At 40.9% G+C, this 19284-nt stretch overlaps 1 protein-coding gene across 2 annotated transcripts in view; it reads right to left on the reverse strand.

Moving 5' to 3' along the window:
- Positions 1-19284, reverse strand: part of anapc2 (anaphase promoting complex subunit 2) — a 60112-nt gene that overhangs the window by 36881 nt on the left and 3947 nt on the right. For both annotated transcript variants that reach the window (XM_078550433.1, XM_078550432.1), the window contains exons 3-7: positions 12446-12578; positions 10605-10782; positions 9961-10080; positions 3845-3962; positions 1316-1497 (exon numbers count right to left, since the gene is read on the reverse strand). In XM_078550433.1, the coding sequence (XP_078406559.1) occupies positions 1316-1497; positions 3845-3962; positions 9961-10080; positions 10605-10782; positions 12446-12578 (731 nt within the window). The remainder of the gene's footprint in view (positions 1-1315; positions 1498-3844; positions 3963-9960; positions 10081-10604; positions 10783-12445; positions 12579-19284) is intronic.

Here is a 19284-nt window from a genome sequence, read left to right on the forward strand (position 1 = left end):
TTAGATTGGAGAAGATGGAGCTGTGCTCCTTGAAGCAAAGGAAAATGAGGAAAGATTTGATAGAGGTGTACAAGATTGTGGCAGGTTTGGATTGGGTAGACAAGGATGGTACAAGGACTAAGGGTCAGAGATTTAAGGTTTTGAGTAAGAGATGGAGGAGTAATATGAGGGGATAGGGGAGGCAGTTGCGTAGTGGTCTTGTCACTGGACTAGTACTCCAGATACCCACGGTAATTTTCCAGGGAGCAGGGTTCGAATCCCGCCACGGCAGATAGTGAAATTTGAATTCAATGAAAAATCTGAATTAAAAGTCTAATGATGACCATGATAATGATGACCATGATACCACTGTCGATTGTTGGAAAAACCTATCTGGTTCACTAATGTCCTTTAGGGAAGGAAATCTGCCGTCCTTACCTGGTCTGGCCTGCATGTGACTCTAGACCTACAGCAATATGGTTGACTCTTAAATGCCCTCTGAAATGGCCCAGCAAGCCACTCAGTTCTCAAGGGCAATTAGGGATGGGTAATAAATGCTGACCCAGCCAGCGATGCCCACGTTTCATGAACGAACAATTTTTAAAAATAACTTTTTTTCCACACAAGTGATAATGACCTGGAACTTGCCACCCAGGGAGGGGATGGAAGCAGAGACGGCCAATCATTTTGGAAGGAAATTGGATGGGCACTTGAAAGAAATAAACTTGCAGGGCTACACAGATGGAAGAGGGGAATGGGACTGGCTGGATCACTCCACACAGAGTTAGCATGGACTCGATGGTCCAAATGGCCTCTTCTGTGCCAGAAATGACTCTGACTTCAGGGGCTGTCACAGTTACTAAAACTATCCATCCAAATAACAGGACAGGTGCTATAGTCCAAATCCTGCCCCCACACTGCCCAGCCTGCATTCTTAGCTGCCGCCCACAACAGAACATAAAAGCAGAAAAATTCGTCAACATCCTGTTTGATATTGCTTCCTCCCCAAAACAGACTGTCCAATCATGAAATAAATTAATCTCACCCATGTTGAGCTGAACACCAACAGTGGATTAAAATGCTCACTTGATAAGAAATAAGCAATAACATTTTGAATACTTTAAGATATTTCATCTAAATAACTGATCTATTTGTTATCAGAATATAAATGTGTGTTATTTATGTTATCTCTGGGATTTGGGTTAGTTATCCAGCAGCGGCTCCTTTAACCCTCCAAAGCCTCAAAGACCTTTCTTCCAGATTCATAGATCATTACTCTTCCTTCCAGATTCACAGATCATTACTCTTCCTTCTTCTGGGGAGTTTTAAGAATTACCTGGATCTGCATCAACAGGGTCAGGAAGCCAATCCTCTGGATCAGACATGTCATCATCACTATCGTGCCCATGCTCCAGTGTGATTGGATCTGCTTTGGACAGCTCATTTGCCAGATCACTGGATCCCTCTGAATCATCAGTCAAACCTGCTACTATCTGTCTCACAGTGTCATCCCGTGTCCTGTGGGTTAACAAACAAAAGGGAAAACCAGACTTTTAAAGTTCAAAAATTAACTGCCCTTTTGAAAGGATACAATATACAACAGGTAAAGCACATCTAGTCTACCATGCCATTTAGGTCCTGTTCTTAAGTAGCTGCTCCTTAAATTGTTTAGGTCAAATAGTTTTTAAACCTATTCTCATTTGATTTAACACAAAGAACTTTTTTAACATCCATCCCACAATCTGGACGCCTTTCAATATTCTAAAATCTTTAATTGTCTACCTACCCTCACCCCTGTCAACCCATCGGTAAAGCAGCCTAAAACAAAAATTAAAATAGCTGGAAAAACTCAGCAGGTCCAACAGCATCTGCAGAGAGGAACACAGTCAACGTTTCGAGTCCGTATGCCTCTTCATTAGAACTGAGGAAATATAGAAATGAGGTGAATTATAAGCTGGTTGAGGGGGGTGGGATAGGTAGAGCTGGATAAAGGGCCAGTGATAGGTGGAGGCAAAGAAGAGATTGCCAAAGATGTCATAAACAAAAGGACAAAAGGGTGTTGACGGTGGTGATATTAGCTAAGGCATGTGCTAATGGTGACATTATGGGTAGAAAGCAGGACGAACAAGTGACAGATAGCCCTAGAGGGGGTGGGTGGGGATCGAAATAGGCTAAAAAGTGGAGATAAAATAATGGATGGAAATAAAGCAGCTTAACTGCCTTGCCAGATCCTATAATAACTCAACAATTGAAGAACCAGTATTCTCCTTCTTGTTCTTTGAAATCTTCTTCATCTGCATCTCGCATTGTATATACAACAAATTAAAACTGGATAATTGATTTTCCAATATTTAAGTCCCTGAACTTAAATTTCTGCAGGTCACACAATATCTGGTTAAACTGTGCCGCTACCATTCATCCTAACATACACAATAGCCAGAAGCACTTCCAGACCTCTTTAAAAATACGCCAAACCTCTCGACTGTGGAATTAACTGACAAGCACTAGATCAGAACCTGCCATTAACTGTCAGAGGGACAAAGTTCTCTACCAACAGATTCCTCCATTTTAACTTACTTTTAATTAATCACCCAAGATTCTTTAATTCAAAATGTTGAGCAGCCTACTCTCTTCACCCATTCAAATGCTTTCTCCCCTCCACTAGCATCCTGCAATGTCTTAAGTTTATGAAACATTTCTAGTCCATTTCGTCGATTTTAAGGATTCTAACCGCTTTTGGCTCATTTTGACAATTTTGGATGTTTTACATTATCAATATTATAGATATAGATATACATTTATACAATAACGTGTAGAAGTTGTTTTTTGTTGATGGCTCAAATGTCAAAACTGAACTCCATATGAAACAACTCAAAATACTGCAGACTTGATGATTTGAGAAGTTAATAACCTTAGAAAGATGGCACATAGAAAATATTTGACTTCTAAATTTCTGTTGGTGGGGGAGTGGGGGGGGAAAGCACTATTATTCAAAATTGAAAGAAAAGTTTTCACAGGTTGCATTGTGGACTGAAGCATCAATGGACATCAACCACAGACTGCTAGAGGTCACTCACTATTCTTCACATTCCTGAGGTCCTACTTTGCAACACCACAATTAGTGAGACCTGCTATTCAATCTTAATTCTCTTCAAAAGTCAATATCCAGCTCTGTTTCTTTGCAAATCTTGCCTTCCTGATTAATGTTGTTGATCCATTTCATTTGTTTGCTTCTAACCCCATATTGTTCATTATTTCTGATAATATTCCCTTTTCTCATACAACTGCTGGTCCATCTCATAAAAGGACTCCAGTGAGTACTAGAGCCAAATTAGTACTTTACATAGGGTACAAAAGCCAGGGTGTTATGCTAAACCTATATCTCTATAAAGTGCAGGATCCTATATGACTTATTAATACTTTGTAAACCCATCCTGCCACCTTCAAGGATCTGTGCACAAACAACCCCAGGTCTCTCCCTTCTTGTATCCCTTTTAACATTGTACCATTTAGCATGATTGTCTCCCCTCATTCTTCCTATAAAATGTATCACCTCAAATTTTTTTGCATTGAATTTCACAGTTATGTGTCCACCCATTCCAACAGCCTATGTCCTCTTGAAGTCTATTACTATCTTCCTCACTGTATACACTTACAAGTTTAATCTCATGTAAATTTCAAAATTGTGCCCTATATGCCCAAGTCAAAGTAATTTTCTCATTGATATTCCCAAGGCTATATAAATGATTCACTGACAGTGAGGAAATGGCATAACACGCTTACCCTTAAACACAATAAATCATCACTCCTTAATGTTTACTTTACACATTGCCCACTCATTCTAACTGTAGATACAGCAGTATACCTTAGATACTTGCGGACTGGTTCACACACCACTTCCAAAATAACCATGGATGGATCCAACTCGCGAAGAGCCTTGATTGCAGATATGTACAAAGTTATCACGTCAGCAGTGTTCACACCTAAACAAGGAGATGTTACTCCATAACTGCTGGAAATAACTTATGAAGCATAATCTCTATACAATTTTGACCAATGAGCACCAAGCTAAGAGACAAGATTGAATCTGTAGTAGAAATGTAGTGTCTAGAATTATGTTCTTTCACATGAAATTTTTATCCTCATGTTTTTGAATGTGTTGTTTCTGTGCCAGGACAGGATATTAATCTGATGTTCTAGTAAGCAAAAACATCACCACGTGAGCTACTAAGGCACGTAGATCAGGCATTCCCAGGCTAAATTCCCTCTTGCCTGCAATGAGTCAGTTTTAGGGGGAGATGGTGGCATAGTAGCAAGGTCATTGAATTAGTAATCCAGAGGCCCAGGCTAATGCTCTGGGGACATGGGTTCAGAAGCTGGTGAAATTTAAATTCAATTAATGAATATGGAATTGAAAGCTAGTCTCAGTAATGGTAACCATGACAACTATTATCGATTGTCATGAAGGCCCATCTGGTTCCCTAACATCCTTTCAGGAATGAAACCTGCCCTGGTTTGGTCTACATGTGACTCCAGACCCACAGCAATGAGGTTGACTCTTAACTGATCTCTGAAATGTTCAGTTCAAGGGCAATTAGGGATGGGCAACAAATACTGACTTTGTCAGCGATGCCCACATCCCATGGAAGAATAAAGAAAGAAAAAATCCAGTTGTAAGAGCAGTTGGACTAGGGACAGACAACAAATTCATCAAGGTTGCCTTCCTGATCTATATCTGGTGACCCATGCTGAAATGTATGTGTGTGGAACTTACAGGAGGATGGGACTGGGCTCAGCTGTCATAGCAAACCCCAGCCCATTTTATGAAGTCCATTCATTGTGTTTCTCTGCGTGCTTGTGGAGATTGTAACATTTACGGTAGAGGATGTCCACATGCTTGTTACATTTGTTCCTGCCTAGTAACAAGGGTGGGGCTCTCTTGGAGTGTTGTGATAGGTCACCAAATCAGTTCAACGGTCAGTGAACAGCGCTTCTTAGGAAGTCAATAGTCAGCCCGAATATGTCCCAGAGGTAAGGGACAAGAGACAGGGCCAGGTCCCAGTTGAGTTAAGAAAATGAGAAACAGTCCAATTAAAGAAAGAGCTATGGAAGCAGACTTTAAGCGAAGTGGGCTTGAGAGAAGCCTGGAAGACCCACGAAGGCAGCTGAAGGTTGGTGATTCTGTGCTGTTGGCCATTGGGAAAGTAGTACCCCTTTGGAACAGCTGTGTTTGATGCTGGAGTGTACTCAGAAATCCAGGGAAAGGTAATCTCAGAAGGCGATATTGAAACCCTGCAAGGCAGGCTATCATTGAAGCTGTCCAAGCAATGTTTGGAGAGAATGCCAACGCAAGATCTTTGAAAGTGAAAATTGGAAACCCTAGTGAAAGAGGCGGAGTTTCAGTGAGATTGGCTGGCTCACAGTGTGACCAATGTCTGGATGAGTTGTTGAGAAATCTCTGGAATCCATTTTTGGTCATACTTGTCATTTATTATGTAGTATGCTGTGTCTGACCACAGTTTGCCTGTTAACTCACATGTACCTCATACTTACCCTGAATGTTAGAGTATAAGATAGATATTGTAAATTGTTTTATCTTTCTGGTCTCATATGGTAAACTTCATTTTTGTTTGTTCAAAACCCTTGGAATCTTGCCGCTTTATTCACTTAGTAAGGGTCTTGAATTTAAAACTTTATCTACTTTAAACAAAATGTTATTGGTCCCTAACCCGGATTCCCCCCCCACCTCACCTGGGGTCTGGCCAAGGATCATAACCACCACCATCCGCGCTGCCTCCACCCCCCCAGCCCCACCACCACAGTCAAATCGCCTGCTAGCTCAGTCTAGGCTTATAGGAGAGAGAAATAATTGGTTGAGGGAGTTTAAGACTCCCAGTGCCTGTGTAATTATAACACAGCACAAGTTGTAAGAGGAAAACTGAAAGAAATAAATGATTCAACCACAAAGTAATAACAGTAAGTGTTTCTCAAAATTATGTCACAGTCTAGCATCAGTTAGTCCATATTCCACCTTAACATTTGGAATTTGACATAACATACTTCAAACTACAAAGCAAGCTAGCTCTTTTAATGTACATATGTACCTCCTGCAAGCTCCACACACATACATTTCAGCATGGGTCACCAGATATAGATCAGGAAGGCAGCCTTGATGAATTTGTTATACAAGTGTATCTTCACATAAATCAGCATATTGGTTAGTCTTTAGAAAGTGATGTATTGCAATGGTATTTCATTTTACATGGCTTGATCAAAGATTAACCTCTTTAGTTAAGATAGCACAATGTAGAGTGTATAACTAACCGTGTCAGCATGCACATTAAAACAGATATCAAATGTGGAGTAAAATTCTGGCCCCTTGTTATAGGAACAGTCACTTTAACCTCTTATTCTACAGCAATTCAGAATTATGTTCTGGTCTGTAAGTTGAGCAGTCTTTCTATAGCTGGTGCAGGTGGACACCCCACGTTCAATCTCAGTCTGCACAGTTAGTTCATTTCACCTGCAGCACCTGTAATTATGTCCAAATCTGGGAGTCAACAGCAGCCTTGATGAAGGAAAAGAAAGTTGGCAGAACTCCACTCCTAAATGGAACCCCCACAACTTCTGCTGGATGCCCACACATACCTATCCAATGAGAGGATTGTACTCAGCTATGAAGCTACCCCTTCCCACCCCAGCCCAGCCTCATCATGTGATTATAACATTTGCACCTTGCTTTTAATATTCTGTACATAAGTGGTCTGAGTGCCTTGCATTATAATGCCTAGTATCTAACTATACAAGTGTGACCCAGGGTGTAACAATAGGACTCAATTGTGATTTGAACTGGATAATATATGCCCCTATGCATGCTTCTCTAATTTTTATGAAGGTAGACTCAGCAAATAATCAGTAAGGCAAAACTAGATACAAATAATCATGCTGTGCTATTTCAGACAATAATTGAACACATACTAAGAGTTATGATCAGTACAACTGGTCTGGCATAATGGGAAAAAACAATGACCGTGCTATACATCCCAACATTAGTACTGTACGTCGTTATTCTTAACTTCAAAATAATTGTAACCACTATGTTACATTCTAACCACCTGAATCCAGCAAAATTCTGCCCTAGCAGCTTTCTTTTTACAAACCTGATGGCCAGAGAGCATATTTGTTTCCGAGAACCTCTGCCAGACATCCCCTGCCATGCGGTTAACACAATAGGTGTGAGCTGTTAGTTAGTTACCAAGACAGGCTGACCGGAGAAATAATCTCAATGTTTAGTTCCCTAGCATTTTAACTACCCTTCATCTCAGAACTTCTCTTGTTAGGTTTGTGTGAATATACTTTGCATACAACTCAACATTTAAATTCTGAATTCTATGGAAACTTCCTCAACTCCATAGATCACCCTACTTCTAAAACCATCACAGTTTATATGTCCCTTTAAAACACCATGTAAAGTCCTGTCAAAATACAACCCTAGCTCCTTACTTTTTACTGTGTGGCCCATTTGTTACACTGCATGGTTGCTTTAAGACTACCACATGCACACTTCTTAAAGGGAATTTAGTGTTGCAAGGCCCACTGGCTTCCTGGCCAGCAAGCCAGGATATACAACCTGGCCTGAAATTCAATCTCCTAAAAACATCCAGCAGCAATGTGAAACCAAGAATTCCTATTGCTTTTTGTTCGGAGTACAGTAATGGAACATAGGACTTAGAAGCAGCAGTAGGCCATTTGGCCCTTTGAGCCTGCTCTGCCATTTAGTAAGATCTTGGCTGATCTGTTTGTGGTCTCAACTCCACTTTCCTGCTTGATCATCCATAACTCTTGACTCCCTGGTCTCTCAAAAATCTAACTCAACCTTGAATAAATTTAAAGACTCAGCCTCCACTACTTTCTGGGGAAGAGGGTCCCACACACCAACTCTCACAAAAAAATTCTCCTCATCTCTGTCTTAAAAGGGAGACCTCTTATTCTTAAACTGTGTCCCCTGGTTCTAGTCTTTCCCACAAGTGGAAACATCCTCCCAGTATTTATGCTATCGAGTTCCCTCAAGATCTTATATGTGTCAATAAGATCACCTCTCATTCTTCTAAATTCCAATGAGTATAGGCCCGACTTGTTCAACCTTTCTTCATAGGATAAGCCCTTCGCCCCAGGAATGAGTCGAGTAAACCTTCTCTGAACTGCTTCTAAAGTCTCCTTTTTCAAACAAGGAGACCAAAACTGTACAGTGCTCCTGATGTAGTCTCGCCAAGGCCCTGTACAGCTGCAGCAAAACTTCCCTACTTTTATATTCCATTCCTCTTGTAATAAATGTCAACATTCCATTTACCCTCCTAATCACTTGCTGTTCCTGCTTGCTATGTGATTCATGTACCACAACACCCAGGTCCCTCTGTACCATCAAGTTCTGCAATCTCTCTCCATTTAAACAGTATACTGCTTTTCTATTCTTCCTGCCAAAGTGAAGTTGTTCACATTTTCCCACATTATACCCCATCTACCAAAGTTCTGCCCGCTCACTTAACCTGTCTATATCCCTTTGCAAACTCTCTTGACAATTTACTTTCCTACGTACCTTCGTGTCATCGGCAAATTTAGCTACCGTACATTTGGTCCCTTCATCCAAATCACTGATATAGATTGTAAAACATTGAGGACCCAGCACTGATCCCTGTGGCACTCCACTAGTTACAGCTTGCCAATCTAATGGCCATTGAGACTAAGAAATGACTGCTTTTTCAAAGTCATCAATTGAACAAAAGGAGATGCATTATTCCCAAACTCTGCTCATCTTATATTGCATATTTTAGAAAGTGTCACAACAGCAGATCACAGCCCTGAGTTACTTACCGGCATATTGAACTTTTTAAAGGAAGACTTTTTTTTAAAAAGACATACAAGCAAAAGCTGGCTGAGAATGTAAAGTGAACACTTTCTGGAAAATTCCTATGCGGATTATACTTGACTGACTAGTCCAGGGTGCTAACACGGAATGTCAAATCTAAAAAGGTGTCAAGGCCTACTTCAGACAGAGGCATTTGAAAGGAAGAGATGCAATGCAAAAGACTGAACTTAAGTGTCCTGTGGTTGTGGAGACAACGGAGATTGATTACTACATCTCTACAGAAACCACCTCCTGTTGAGTTATATCTCAGAATCTGGAAATGCTCTGAGTTGAAAGAAAGCAGATTCTGGGCAAAAGAATTGTTTGTTTTTTCCCTTCCAGGAATACACAAGAAAATGGGTTAAAAGGCCAGTTGAAACCTGATTTGTGTGTTCTAGTTCTGCTATGCTAGTGTGTGTAGTGAAGGTCACAGGAAAAGAACATCAACTAGGCATTCCTGCAGCTTGCAGGTAAAAAGTCTATCCCCTTGACTGGAGGCAAGTCAACAAAGCCAGAGTCAAAAAGGAAATAGGACAACTCCTTCAGCTAAACCAACTGCTCAACTGCCAAACTCAGCTCTACTAGAACCACCCAACATAACGGCTGCAACATTTCACCATCTACTGCTTGCAGACAAGCCAAGGACTGACTCGTATATCTTTTTTAACTTTTATAACTCAACTTCTCATTTCTGATTTGTGTGTATGTATGTTATGTTTTTATTTTATTTTTCTTGGGTTTGTAGTGACTATTAGACTTACTCTTCCTTTGACCTAAGAAAGCCTGGTTAAATTGGCTCCTTCTAATAGTCTGGGAAAAAGTATCCACTGGAGAAGGGATCCCTTTTAAATTAACCTACTTCTGATCAACCGAGGGAGTTGAATAAAGAAGGGGAACCTGTTCACTCCTCCTCACCTGGGAGCATAACAAAACTGAGGTCCCATTTGGAAAGTTAACAATTTGGAGTATCTCATCAGGGATCATAACAAATTGGGGACCTCGCCCAGGGACCGGTCGTAACAAATGTGTACTGCTAACTGAAGAAGCTGCAAAGAGATGGGTAATCGTGAACAAACCTGGGTGAAGAAGTCTGGTCTCCAGGGCTGTTTTTAATGATGAAAGCAATTGCTGCCTCTGATTGGTCCTTTCAAGGCAAACTTTCAGATCCTGCAATGCTGCCTTGGATTCTGGGAAATCTGCAGTTCAAAACAAAATAAAAATCAACAACTTAAGGGAAATGTTGATTTCTAAGCCCAATTAGGAAATCTTTAATATGCATTTTAATCAAACACAAGATACTGACAATGGACAGTACTGTAATCATAGTACGCTAAGTTCATATAAACATATATTATTTTAAACGAGAAAGGTTGGCATAGATTTTGTGAAAAACTGCAGAAAGTTACTTCAGTTAGAACACTCAGCACCTGAATCCCAACAATTGTCCCCATCCCCACATTTCAGGTCTCTGGTTCCAGGATCAGGAAACAGGGAAAATCAGAAATTGAAATCTAATAATGGCGAGCTGCACAATAACTGGAAAAGTACTTCATGTAAGCAGCATAAAACTGGGAACAGCCTTTCTGGTACTTGTCAGTAATAACCCAGTATGGATCTAGATGCAAACTGAAAACTCAGGAATTTCTGGAAATCCAAAGTGAAGCAAATTGCCACCCTTTTATAAAATACAAACTATAAAGAGGTAACTACATTCACTTACCACGAATAATGCTGAACAGTTCGTCAATCCTCATATTTGCATACACCTGATAAAGGAAAAACTGCAGATGTATTCGCCAGCGTTGTAGTGTGCTGTTTGTCAGAGGAGAGGCTGATTTAGTACTGGCCTTCTGCAGGAACACCATGCTCAGCCAACAAATAACCTTTGACTCCAACCACTGAACAGAAAGAGAAAAGACTTCAGCTATCAGTTCAGGATATTTACTCCTTCCATAATAATTTGCCCTGTTCAATCACTTCATTACCACTTCTTATTTAACAACTTCAGAATGCAGGTAGAAGACCCAAATCCAGATATAGGAACATAGGAATAGGATTAGTCCATTCAGCTCTGGGAGCATTTTTCACCATTCAGTGAGATCATTGCTAATCCATATTAAACTCCATCCACCTGCCTTGGCTCCATATCCCTTATTATCTTTCTCTAGCAAAAATCTATTGACCTCAGATTTAAAATTATTAATTAAACCAGCATCTACTGCTTTTTGTGGGAGACTGCGCCATCTTCCACCACCCTTTGGGTGAAGACGTTTTTCCTAACTTCTCTCCTGAATGACCTGGCTCTGATTTTAAGGCTATGTTCCCTCTTGCTAGGCTTCCTCACCAGCAGAAAGAGTCTATCTACCCGATCAATTCCTTTCCAGATTCTAAGGGCAGAACATCATGCCTTCCCCAGTGCTTTTCTCTATGCTACAGCCAGGATCCTGGAAAAACCCAGGGCTCAAGAGACTAGTTCATTCATCTACACGCATGCATTCTGGGCCAAAACGATAATAAAATTTGGAGGTCATTAAATAATTATAGCAAAGATACTTTGATTTACAGTATGCTGTATTTCTCTAAACTGGCTCCACAGGGCAAATGTAGAAATGTTAATAATTTCACTTAAAATATAGAAATATAGACTTGCATTTATAAAGCACTTTCCACAACCACTGGATGCCTCAAAGGGCTTTAAAATCAATGAGGCACTTTTGAAATATAGCCACTGTTGTAATGTAGGAAACGCAGCAGCCAATTTGCACACAGCAAGCTCCCACAAACAGCAATGTAATAATGATCAGTTAATCTGTTCTTCTGATGTTGGTTGAGGGATAAATATTGGCCAGGACACTGGGGAGAACTCCCCTTCTCTTCTTCAAAATGGTGGCAGGGGATTTTGCATCCACCCAAGCAGGCAGATGAGGTCTCAATGTAACAACTCATCTGAAAGACAGCACTTCTGACAATGCAATGGTCCCTCAGTACTACGCTGGAGAGTCAGCTTTGCTTTTTGTATTCAAGCCCTGGAGTGGGACTTGAATCAGGAACCTTGTCACTCAAAGGCGAGAGTGCTACCTTAAAGGGTATCAGCATCTGAAAGAGAAGGGTGGCTTAATATTTCAAGCAGATCCTTTCATCAGAACTGGTACACATTCCAACATAAAATTCCACCTGAAACATGAGCTATCATTTTTTCAAACATTAACTTAACTGCACGTTTTTAGAATGTTCTTATTTGATTTCAGGTTTCCAGCTTTCAGTTCCCATTTTTAAACTTACACTAGTAATGCAATGTACTCCACAGTTCACTGGGAGACCAGAGTCTGCACCACAAACACTAGGGCCCTGTTTAAGTTTTCACTCCTTTGATTAGATCATTCAGGCCAAGACAAAAAAACTACATGCAGAAACAAGCACATTGACACACTGGCCAACATCCCACAAAATAAACTAGCTGTTTACTAAATTCAAAACATCAGTTATCACTTTGCTAACAACAAAGAGAGCCTTGTTATTTAGCAGGTAAAGACAAAGAGCTCCCAATTCTGGCACTCTTACCTCCTCAAGCTGAGAGAGAAAGGAGTTCTCGTACTCTCCACGACACAATCTGCCCACATGTTCTTCTATCATCTTATGCAAGATGGTAGTGATGGCGTCCGCACTGATTCGTTCTAATAAGTTCAGTGAGTGCCTGACAACAGCCAATAAACGTCATTAAGTTTAACAAACCTGAGAATAGTTAGCTTACTCAAGAAAAACATGAGACAACATGAACTTTCAAATTGATTTATGCCAATCCAATCAGGGCAATATATGACAGCAGACTGCTGGACGTACTTTATTTTACACAGGTAGATTTTAACTAAAACAGTACAGTACCGACTTTAATATGGCCAATAATGTACACCCATGCTATTAACTGTCAGGGAAGAGGGGCCTAAGTGATGATGGGTAATTGATTTCTACCAGAAGTGGGGCAAGACCAGCTGGAACTGCAATAACCAATCTACCCACCAATTGTCTTTTCAAAACTTTTGGGCCAGTGTTGAAGCCTTCCGAGTTGGAGCGAATTTTTGGAGAGAGTTCCAAGGCGTATCAGCTGAAACTAGATTTAAGGGGCACTCTGTTCACTGGCACCAGAGTATGTTTAAACATATATTGATGTTCGACTATTTAAGCAGAATAAAATTAAAAAGCAAAAAAGTTACATTAAACTTGCACAGTACCTTGGTGAGACCACATAGAGTATGGTGGCATAGTTCTGGTTTCCATATTACAAAAAGGATATAGAAGCACTGGAGAAAATGCAAAAATAATTTACAACAGGTTGGGCTGATTTACCTGGGAGAGAACACAGCAGTGACCTGACAGAGGTCTTTAAAATTATTAAGAGGTTCAATATGGTAGGTATGAAGAACATTTTTCCACTTATGGGGGAATCTAATACAAGGCACGAACAAATTCAGTAAGAAATTCAGGAGAAACTACTCAGTGTGGTGGGAATGTGGAACTCACTGTCACATGGAGTGGTAGAGGTGAACGGTATATATACATTTCAAAGGAAGTTAGATCATTCTGTTTTTTCATTTTTGGGACATGAGTGTTGGACAAGGCCTGTATTTATTCCCAACCCTAATGGCCCTGGAGAAGTTGGTGGTGAGCAACCTTCTTGAACCACTTCAGCCTATGTGGTGTGGGTGCACCCAAAGTGCTATTCTGCAGCACTTTGATACAATTGAGTGGTTTGCTAGGCTATTTCAGAGGGCAGTGAGAGTTAACCACATTACTGTGGATTTGGAGTCACCTGTTGGCCAGACCAGGTAAGATTGGCAGATTTCCTTCCCTCAAGGACATTAGTGAACCAGATGGGTTTTTACAGTAACCCGGTAGTCTTATGATTATTATTAATGAAATTAGATCAGATTTAGTAATTGAATTTAATTGCTCCAGCTGTCATGGTGGGATTCAAGCTCACGCCTCCGAAGCATTCGCCCAGACCTCTGGATTACTAGTTCAGTAATGTTACCACTATTCTCCAACCTCCCTAATAATACTTGAGGAAGAAAGGAATAGAAGGATATATTGATAGGGCTAGGTTAAGCAAATAGAGCAGGATGCAGCTCATGTGGAGCATAAACACGGGGATTTACCAGTTGGGCCTGTTTCTGTGCTGAAAATTCTATGTAACGTCGGTGCTGAGAAACTTGCTGCACCGACTGCTGGAAGTGAACACATGCTGCCTTTAGCACCCATCTTGTAGGAGTCCTGATGGCCATCAAGGGAGCAATTTTCTCATGTCCAGTGGCTGAAGTTATGGACAAATTCAAGGGAAACCTTTGTGTTATCAGGTAAGCTGATCATATCAGCTGAATAGAACAAATGTGAGTGAAGGAAGAATTATTGCTGCTAGCATTGCTTTATCCCCCAAAATTGAGAATGCAGCAGAGGTGGGCCGTTGTTGAAGCCTTCCAAGTTGGAGCAAATTTTTGGAGATAATTCTAAGGCGAGATCTTTTCAAGGAGGAGATTGGAAACTCTCGTGAGAAAGACAAAGTTTCAGTGAGATTGGTTGGCTCACAATGTGACAAACATTGTGAATTGTTGAGAAATCCAAGGAATCTGTTTTGGTTGCATGTGTCATTTATTGTGTCGTGTGGTGAGTTCGGCCATAGTTCGCCTGTTAATTCACCTGTGCCTCATACTTACCCTGAATACTAGAGTATAAGAGATATTGTAAATTGTTTTATCTTTCTGAACTTGTAAAGTTTAATTTTGTTTGATTAAAACCCATGGAATCTTGTGGCTTTATTCACTTGGTAAGCATCCTGAATCTCAAACTTTATCTACTTTAGACAAAATGTGAATCATCCCTAACTGGATCTATGCCCACGACCCAGGGTCTGGCCAAGGATCATAACTGTTATAGTGCAATGGGAAAAACTGGAAATATAATTAAAAAGGAGACCAAACAAAAATGAGGAGTATCACAGTCCAAATTACAACTGTCACCAGTGTGAGTATTGCTTGCCAGAATTGTCCCAGAAACAACATTGTTACAGTCAAAATGCGAGAACAAGTGTACATCACCACATCAGTGTCATTATAAACCAAGTCAGCACTTCAAAACATTTCTCACGTTTAAGATACACATTGATGATCATGCAGCATGATTACAGCAACCACTGCCTCATCAGCAGATGACTATTACTTAAATTTATGTTCTCATCCCAGTACCATTCTCCAATTGACAGAGTAAAGAGGAAATTAGATCATTCTTTTTTTCATTTTTGGGATGCGAGTATTGCTGACAAGGCCAGTATTTACTGCCTATCCATAATGGCCCTGGAGAAGTTGGTGGTGAGCAACCTTCTTGAACCACTTCGGTCTAAGTGGTGTGGGTACACCCACAGTTTGATACCTATTCCCAGGCCTCAAATTCATGCCTCTTGAGGATAATATTAGAATATGTGCCAAAAATTCAAGATAACTTGACTACTAATATTCCAGCTCTTCTGTTGCAGGTGGGGGAGCGGTAATCACTGAATCACTCTAGACTACCTGCAACGATTAAATGAGGTTGTACCCATGTTACATTATACCTTCTAGGAGCAGAGCCATACAATTCTGTGACACAGGATATTAGTAAACACATGGCAGCCAGCTCAGTGCAGGGCTTCTTGTTGCATTTGAGTTACATGATGGAGTAAACTGATCAACAACTATCTTGAATAACCTCAGAATTTTCAGAATCACATTACACAGAATGTGCCTCACAGAAACAGGCCGTTTGGCCATATGGGTCTATGCTGGGGTTTATGCTTCACACAAGCCTTGTCCAACCCCACTTCATCTCAACCTATCACAGCCTTTTATTAATTTCTACTATGTTTATCTAACTTCCCCTTAAATTCAGCCATGATTTTTGTCTCAACCACACCCATGGTAACAATTTCCACATTCTCATCACTCTTAATAAAGAAGTTTCTCCTGAAAGATGTGTTAGATTTTTTAGTGATAGATGAGATTTTAGCTAATGGTTTTTGTACTGTTAGATAGCATGGAAATCCTTTTGATCATTTAGTTATTATTTGTAAGGAATTAACAATCTACCTGTGGTGTTAATACTATGCACAATCGCTGCTATACAAGACTGTGATTAGTATTCTCCTGGGAAATAAATTACCATTCCTTCATCATTATGGGATGAAAATCCTGGAACTCCTTGCTGAACACCACTGCGGATGTACGTATACCACACAGGCTGCAGCAATTCAAGGAGGCTCACCACCACCTTCTCAAGGTAATTAGGGATGGCAATAAATGCTGGCCTCACCAGCGACATCCACATCGCAAGGAGGAAATAAACATACACTCGCTATTGAGTCAGAAGACCCAATCCTGAGAATTGAGCACACAATCTCAGTGACATTTCAGGGCAGTTCTGAGGGAGTGCCACCTTCCAGATGAGACTTTAAACTATTCTGTTCTCTCAGGCGGATGCAAAAGATCCCGTGGCAATATTTCAAAGAGTAGGGAAGTTATCCCCACTGTCCTGACCAACATTTATTCTTGAGCCAAGAGGAAAATGCTATTCCATCTTTGGGAGTAAACTGCCTGCTTTTTTTCCAACATTGAAACAGTTTTCAATATTTTATAAATATTTCATTGGTTGTAAAGCACACTGGAGGCAGTGAAAGGTGTTGTAAAAATACACTTTTTTTTTCACTTTTTGGGCAGCCTATTGTTCCAACTCATTCATTACAAATCGGTAAGTTTGATTACTGCTAGATGAAGTATGCCAGGCAAGACAAGACAAATGATCTCCCTCACCCCCCGCCCCTCCCAGAGATCTGCAGTAATTTTTGTAAGAATCATAAAAAATTGTACTTACTAAACACTTGACTGCCATCTGGTGCCAAATCAACACTACAGCAGCCTGACTTTAGAGCATACTTTTTCTTGCTCGGAGAACAGCTTTGTATCTGAATGTTAAATCTGACAAACTATACTGTATTAATCTATAGTCAGCCAGAGTTTTACAAGAAATTATATAAGAATTTTGAATCCATGTTTGAATCCTATCAAGTTTCCGACCCACAAAGTACCAAAATGCTTCTTCTCAAAGTCACCAATGGCTTTCTCCTTGACTGTGGCAAAGATGAACTCCTCATCCACCTCAACCTGCAGCATTCAACACAGTTGATCACACCATTCTCCTCCAATTCCTCTCCACTGTAGTCCAGCTGGGTGGGACCACACTCACCTGATTCCATTCTTATCTAATTGTAGCCTGAGTATCACTTGCAATGGCTTCTCTTCCTGCTCCCACAAATTACCTCTAGTATAACCCAAGGTCCTTGGCCCCCTCCTATTTCTCATCTAGATACTGCCCCACAGCGACATCATTTGAAATCAGGTCAGTTTTCACATGTACGCTGACAAGACCCAGCTCTCGACTCTTCCACTGTCTCTAGACTGTCAGAAGTCTTGTCCAACATCCAATACTGGATGACCAGAAATTTCTTCCAATTGAATAGAGATGACTGAAGCCATTATCTTCAGTCCCCCTCACCAACTCCATCCCTCTCTCTGACAATTGTTTGAAGCTGAACCAGACAGTTCACAACCTTAGTGTCATATCTGATCATGAAGCAGCACCGAAGTAATCATCGATGTACCGGAGAAAGAGTTGTGGGAGGGGGCCGGAGTAGGACTGGAACAAGGGATGTTATCTGGCGCACTGACCTCTACCTCACTGAGGCTGAGCGTCAACTCGCAGACACTTCCTCCTACCTCTCCCTGGACCATGACCCCAGCACTGAACATCAAGCCATTGTTTCCAGGACTGTCACTGACCTCATCTCCCCCGGAGATCTACCTCCCACAGCTTCCAACCTGATAGTGCTCAACCCGCTTCTATCTCCCACCCAAAATCCACAAACAGGACTGCCCCGGCATACCGATCGTGTCAGCCTGTTCCTGCCCCACGGAACTCATTTCTCGGAGAAGGAAACCCTCGGTTTATTACCGGCTCTCAAAAACTTTGAGGTGTATGTCCGAAATGGATTCAGAGAAACCACAGTCTATACTGATCACAACCCTTTAACCTTTGTGGAAAACTTTAAGACTAAGAATGCCAGATTATTCCGCTAGAATTTGTTTCTCCAACTGTATCACCTAAAAATCATCCACATTGCTGGGAAATCAAATGTGAGTGCAGACGGCCTGTCCAGAACTTAAAGAGGCCTGGTCAGAACTGAAGAGATAATATTGATCAATATTCTTTTTCTTTCTTTTTTCTTTACCCTTGTAATGAAATGAGAATGAATCTCATTCCACTTGTGGTGTGGGGGAAGTGTCATGAAAAGCAGGTTACAGCTACACATTACTTATGGACATGTGTGCGTTTTTAAAAAGAAATACAAGTAGACATTGAGCAAAACATGGCTGATAATGTGCGATGACCACACCTTGGAAAATTTCACTGTGGATTATAGTTGACCACCAGTCCCAAGAGAATATGGAATGTCGCACCTGAAAGGTGTCATGGCCTTCTTCAAGCAGAGACACTTGAAAGGAAGATAGGAAAGATGCAAAAGACTGAATTTAAGCTTCCTGTGGTTGTGGAGACAAAAGACTGATTGCACGTCTCAGCAGATATCACAAATCCATCTCCTGTTGATTTATAATCCAGAATGTGTAAATGTTCTGGAATGAAAGAACTTGGACTCTGGGTGCGAGTCACAGTTTTTCTCTTCCAGAATACACAGGGAAAGATCAGTTAACTAGCTGAGGTGTTAGTGTGTGGCTGTGTGTGACAGCAAACAGAAGAACAAGAGTCACTCCCCTGCAGCTCACAGGCAAAAGGGTCTCTCTCTCTGTTGCTGGAGACAAAGCTCAGCAGAAGCTATAATCTAAAAGAAAGACAACCTTTCAGCCACCCTGCAGAACCTAGTGTCTCCAAACTAACTGGGAAACTACCAAATTCAGTTCTACCTGAATCACCCAAATTAACAGCCGCAACGTACCGCCATCTACGTCTCATCGACAAGCCAAAGACTGATCCATTTTTTGAGTTTTATTTGGTCTCTTAACTTCTCATTTCTGATATGTGTGTATGTGTATTACATTATGATTCTTTTCTTCGGGTTTTAGTAACTAAGAAATTTACTCTTTGACTCAAGAAAGCCTGGTTAAATTGGCTTCTTCTAAAAAAAAAAATACATTCAGACTGGGAAAAGGTATCTACAGGGGAAGGGATCCCTTTTAAATTAATCTTGTTGCAAACAACCGAGGGGGTTGAATAAAGGAGAGCCAGCTCATTCCTCCTCAACCGGGATCATAAGAAAACTGGGGTCCTGTTCGGGAAGTTAACAAATTGGGGGGCCTCACCAGGGA

Source organism: Cetorhinus maximus, chromosome 10 (genome assembly GCF_964194155.1).
Source record: "Cetorhinus maximus chromosome 10, sCetMax3.hap1.1, whole genome shotgun sequence".
Taxonomy (NCBI): domain Eukaryota; kingdom Metazoa; phylum Chordata; class Chondrichthyes; order Lamniformes; family Cetorhinidae; genus Cetorhinus; species Cetorhinus maximus.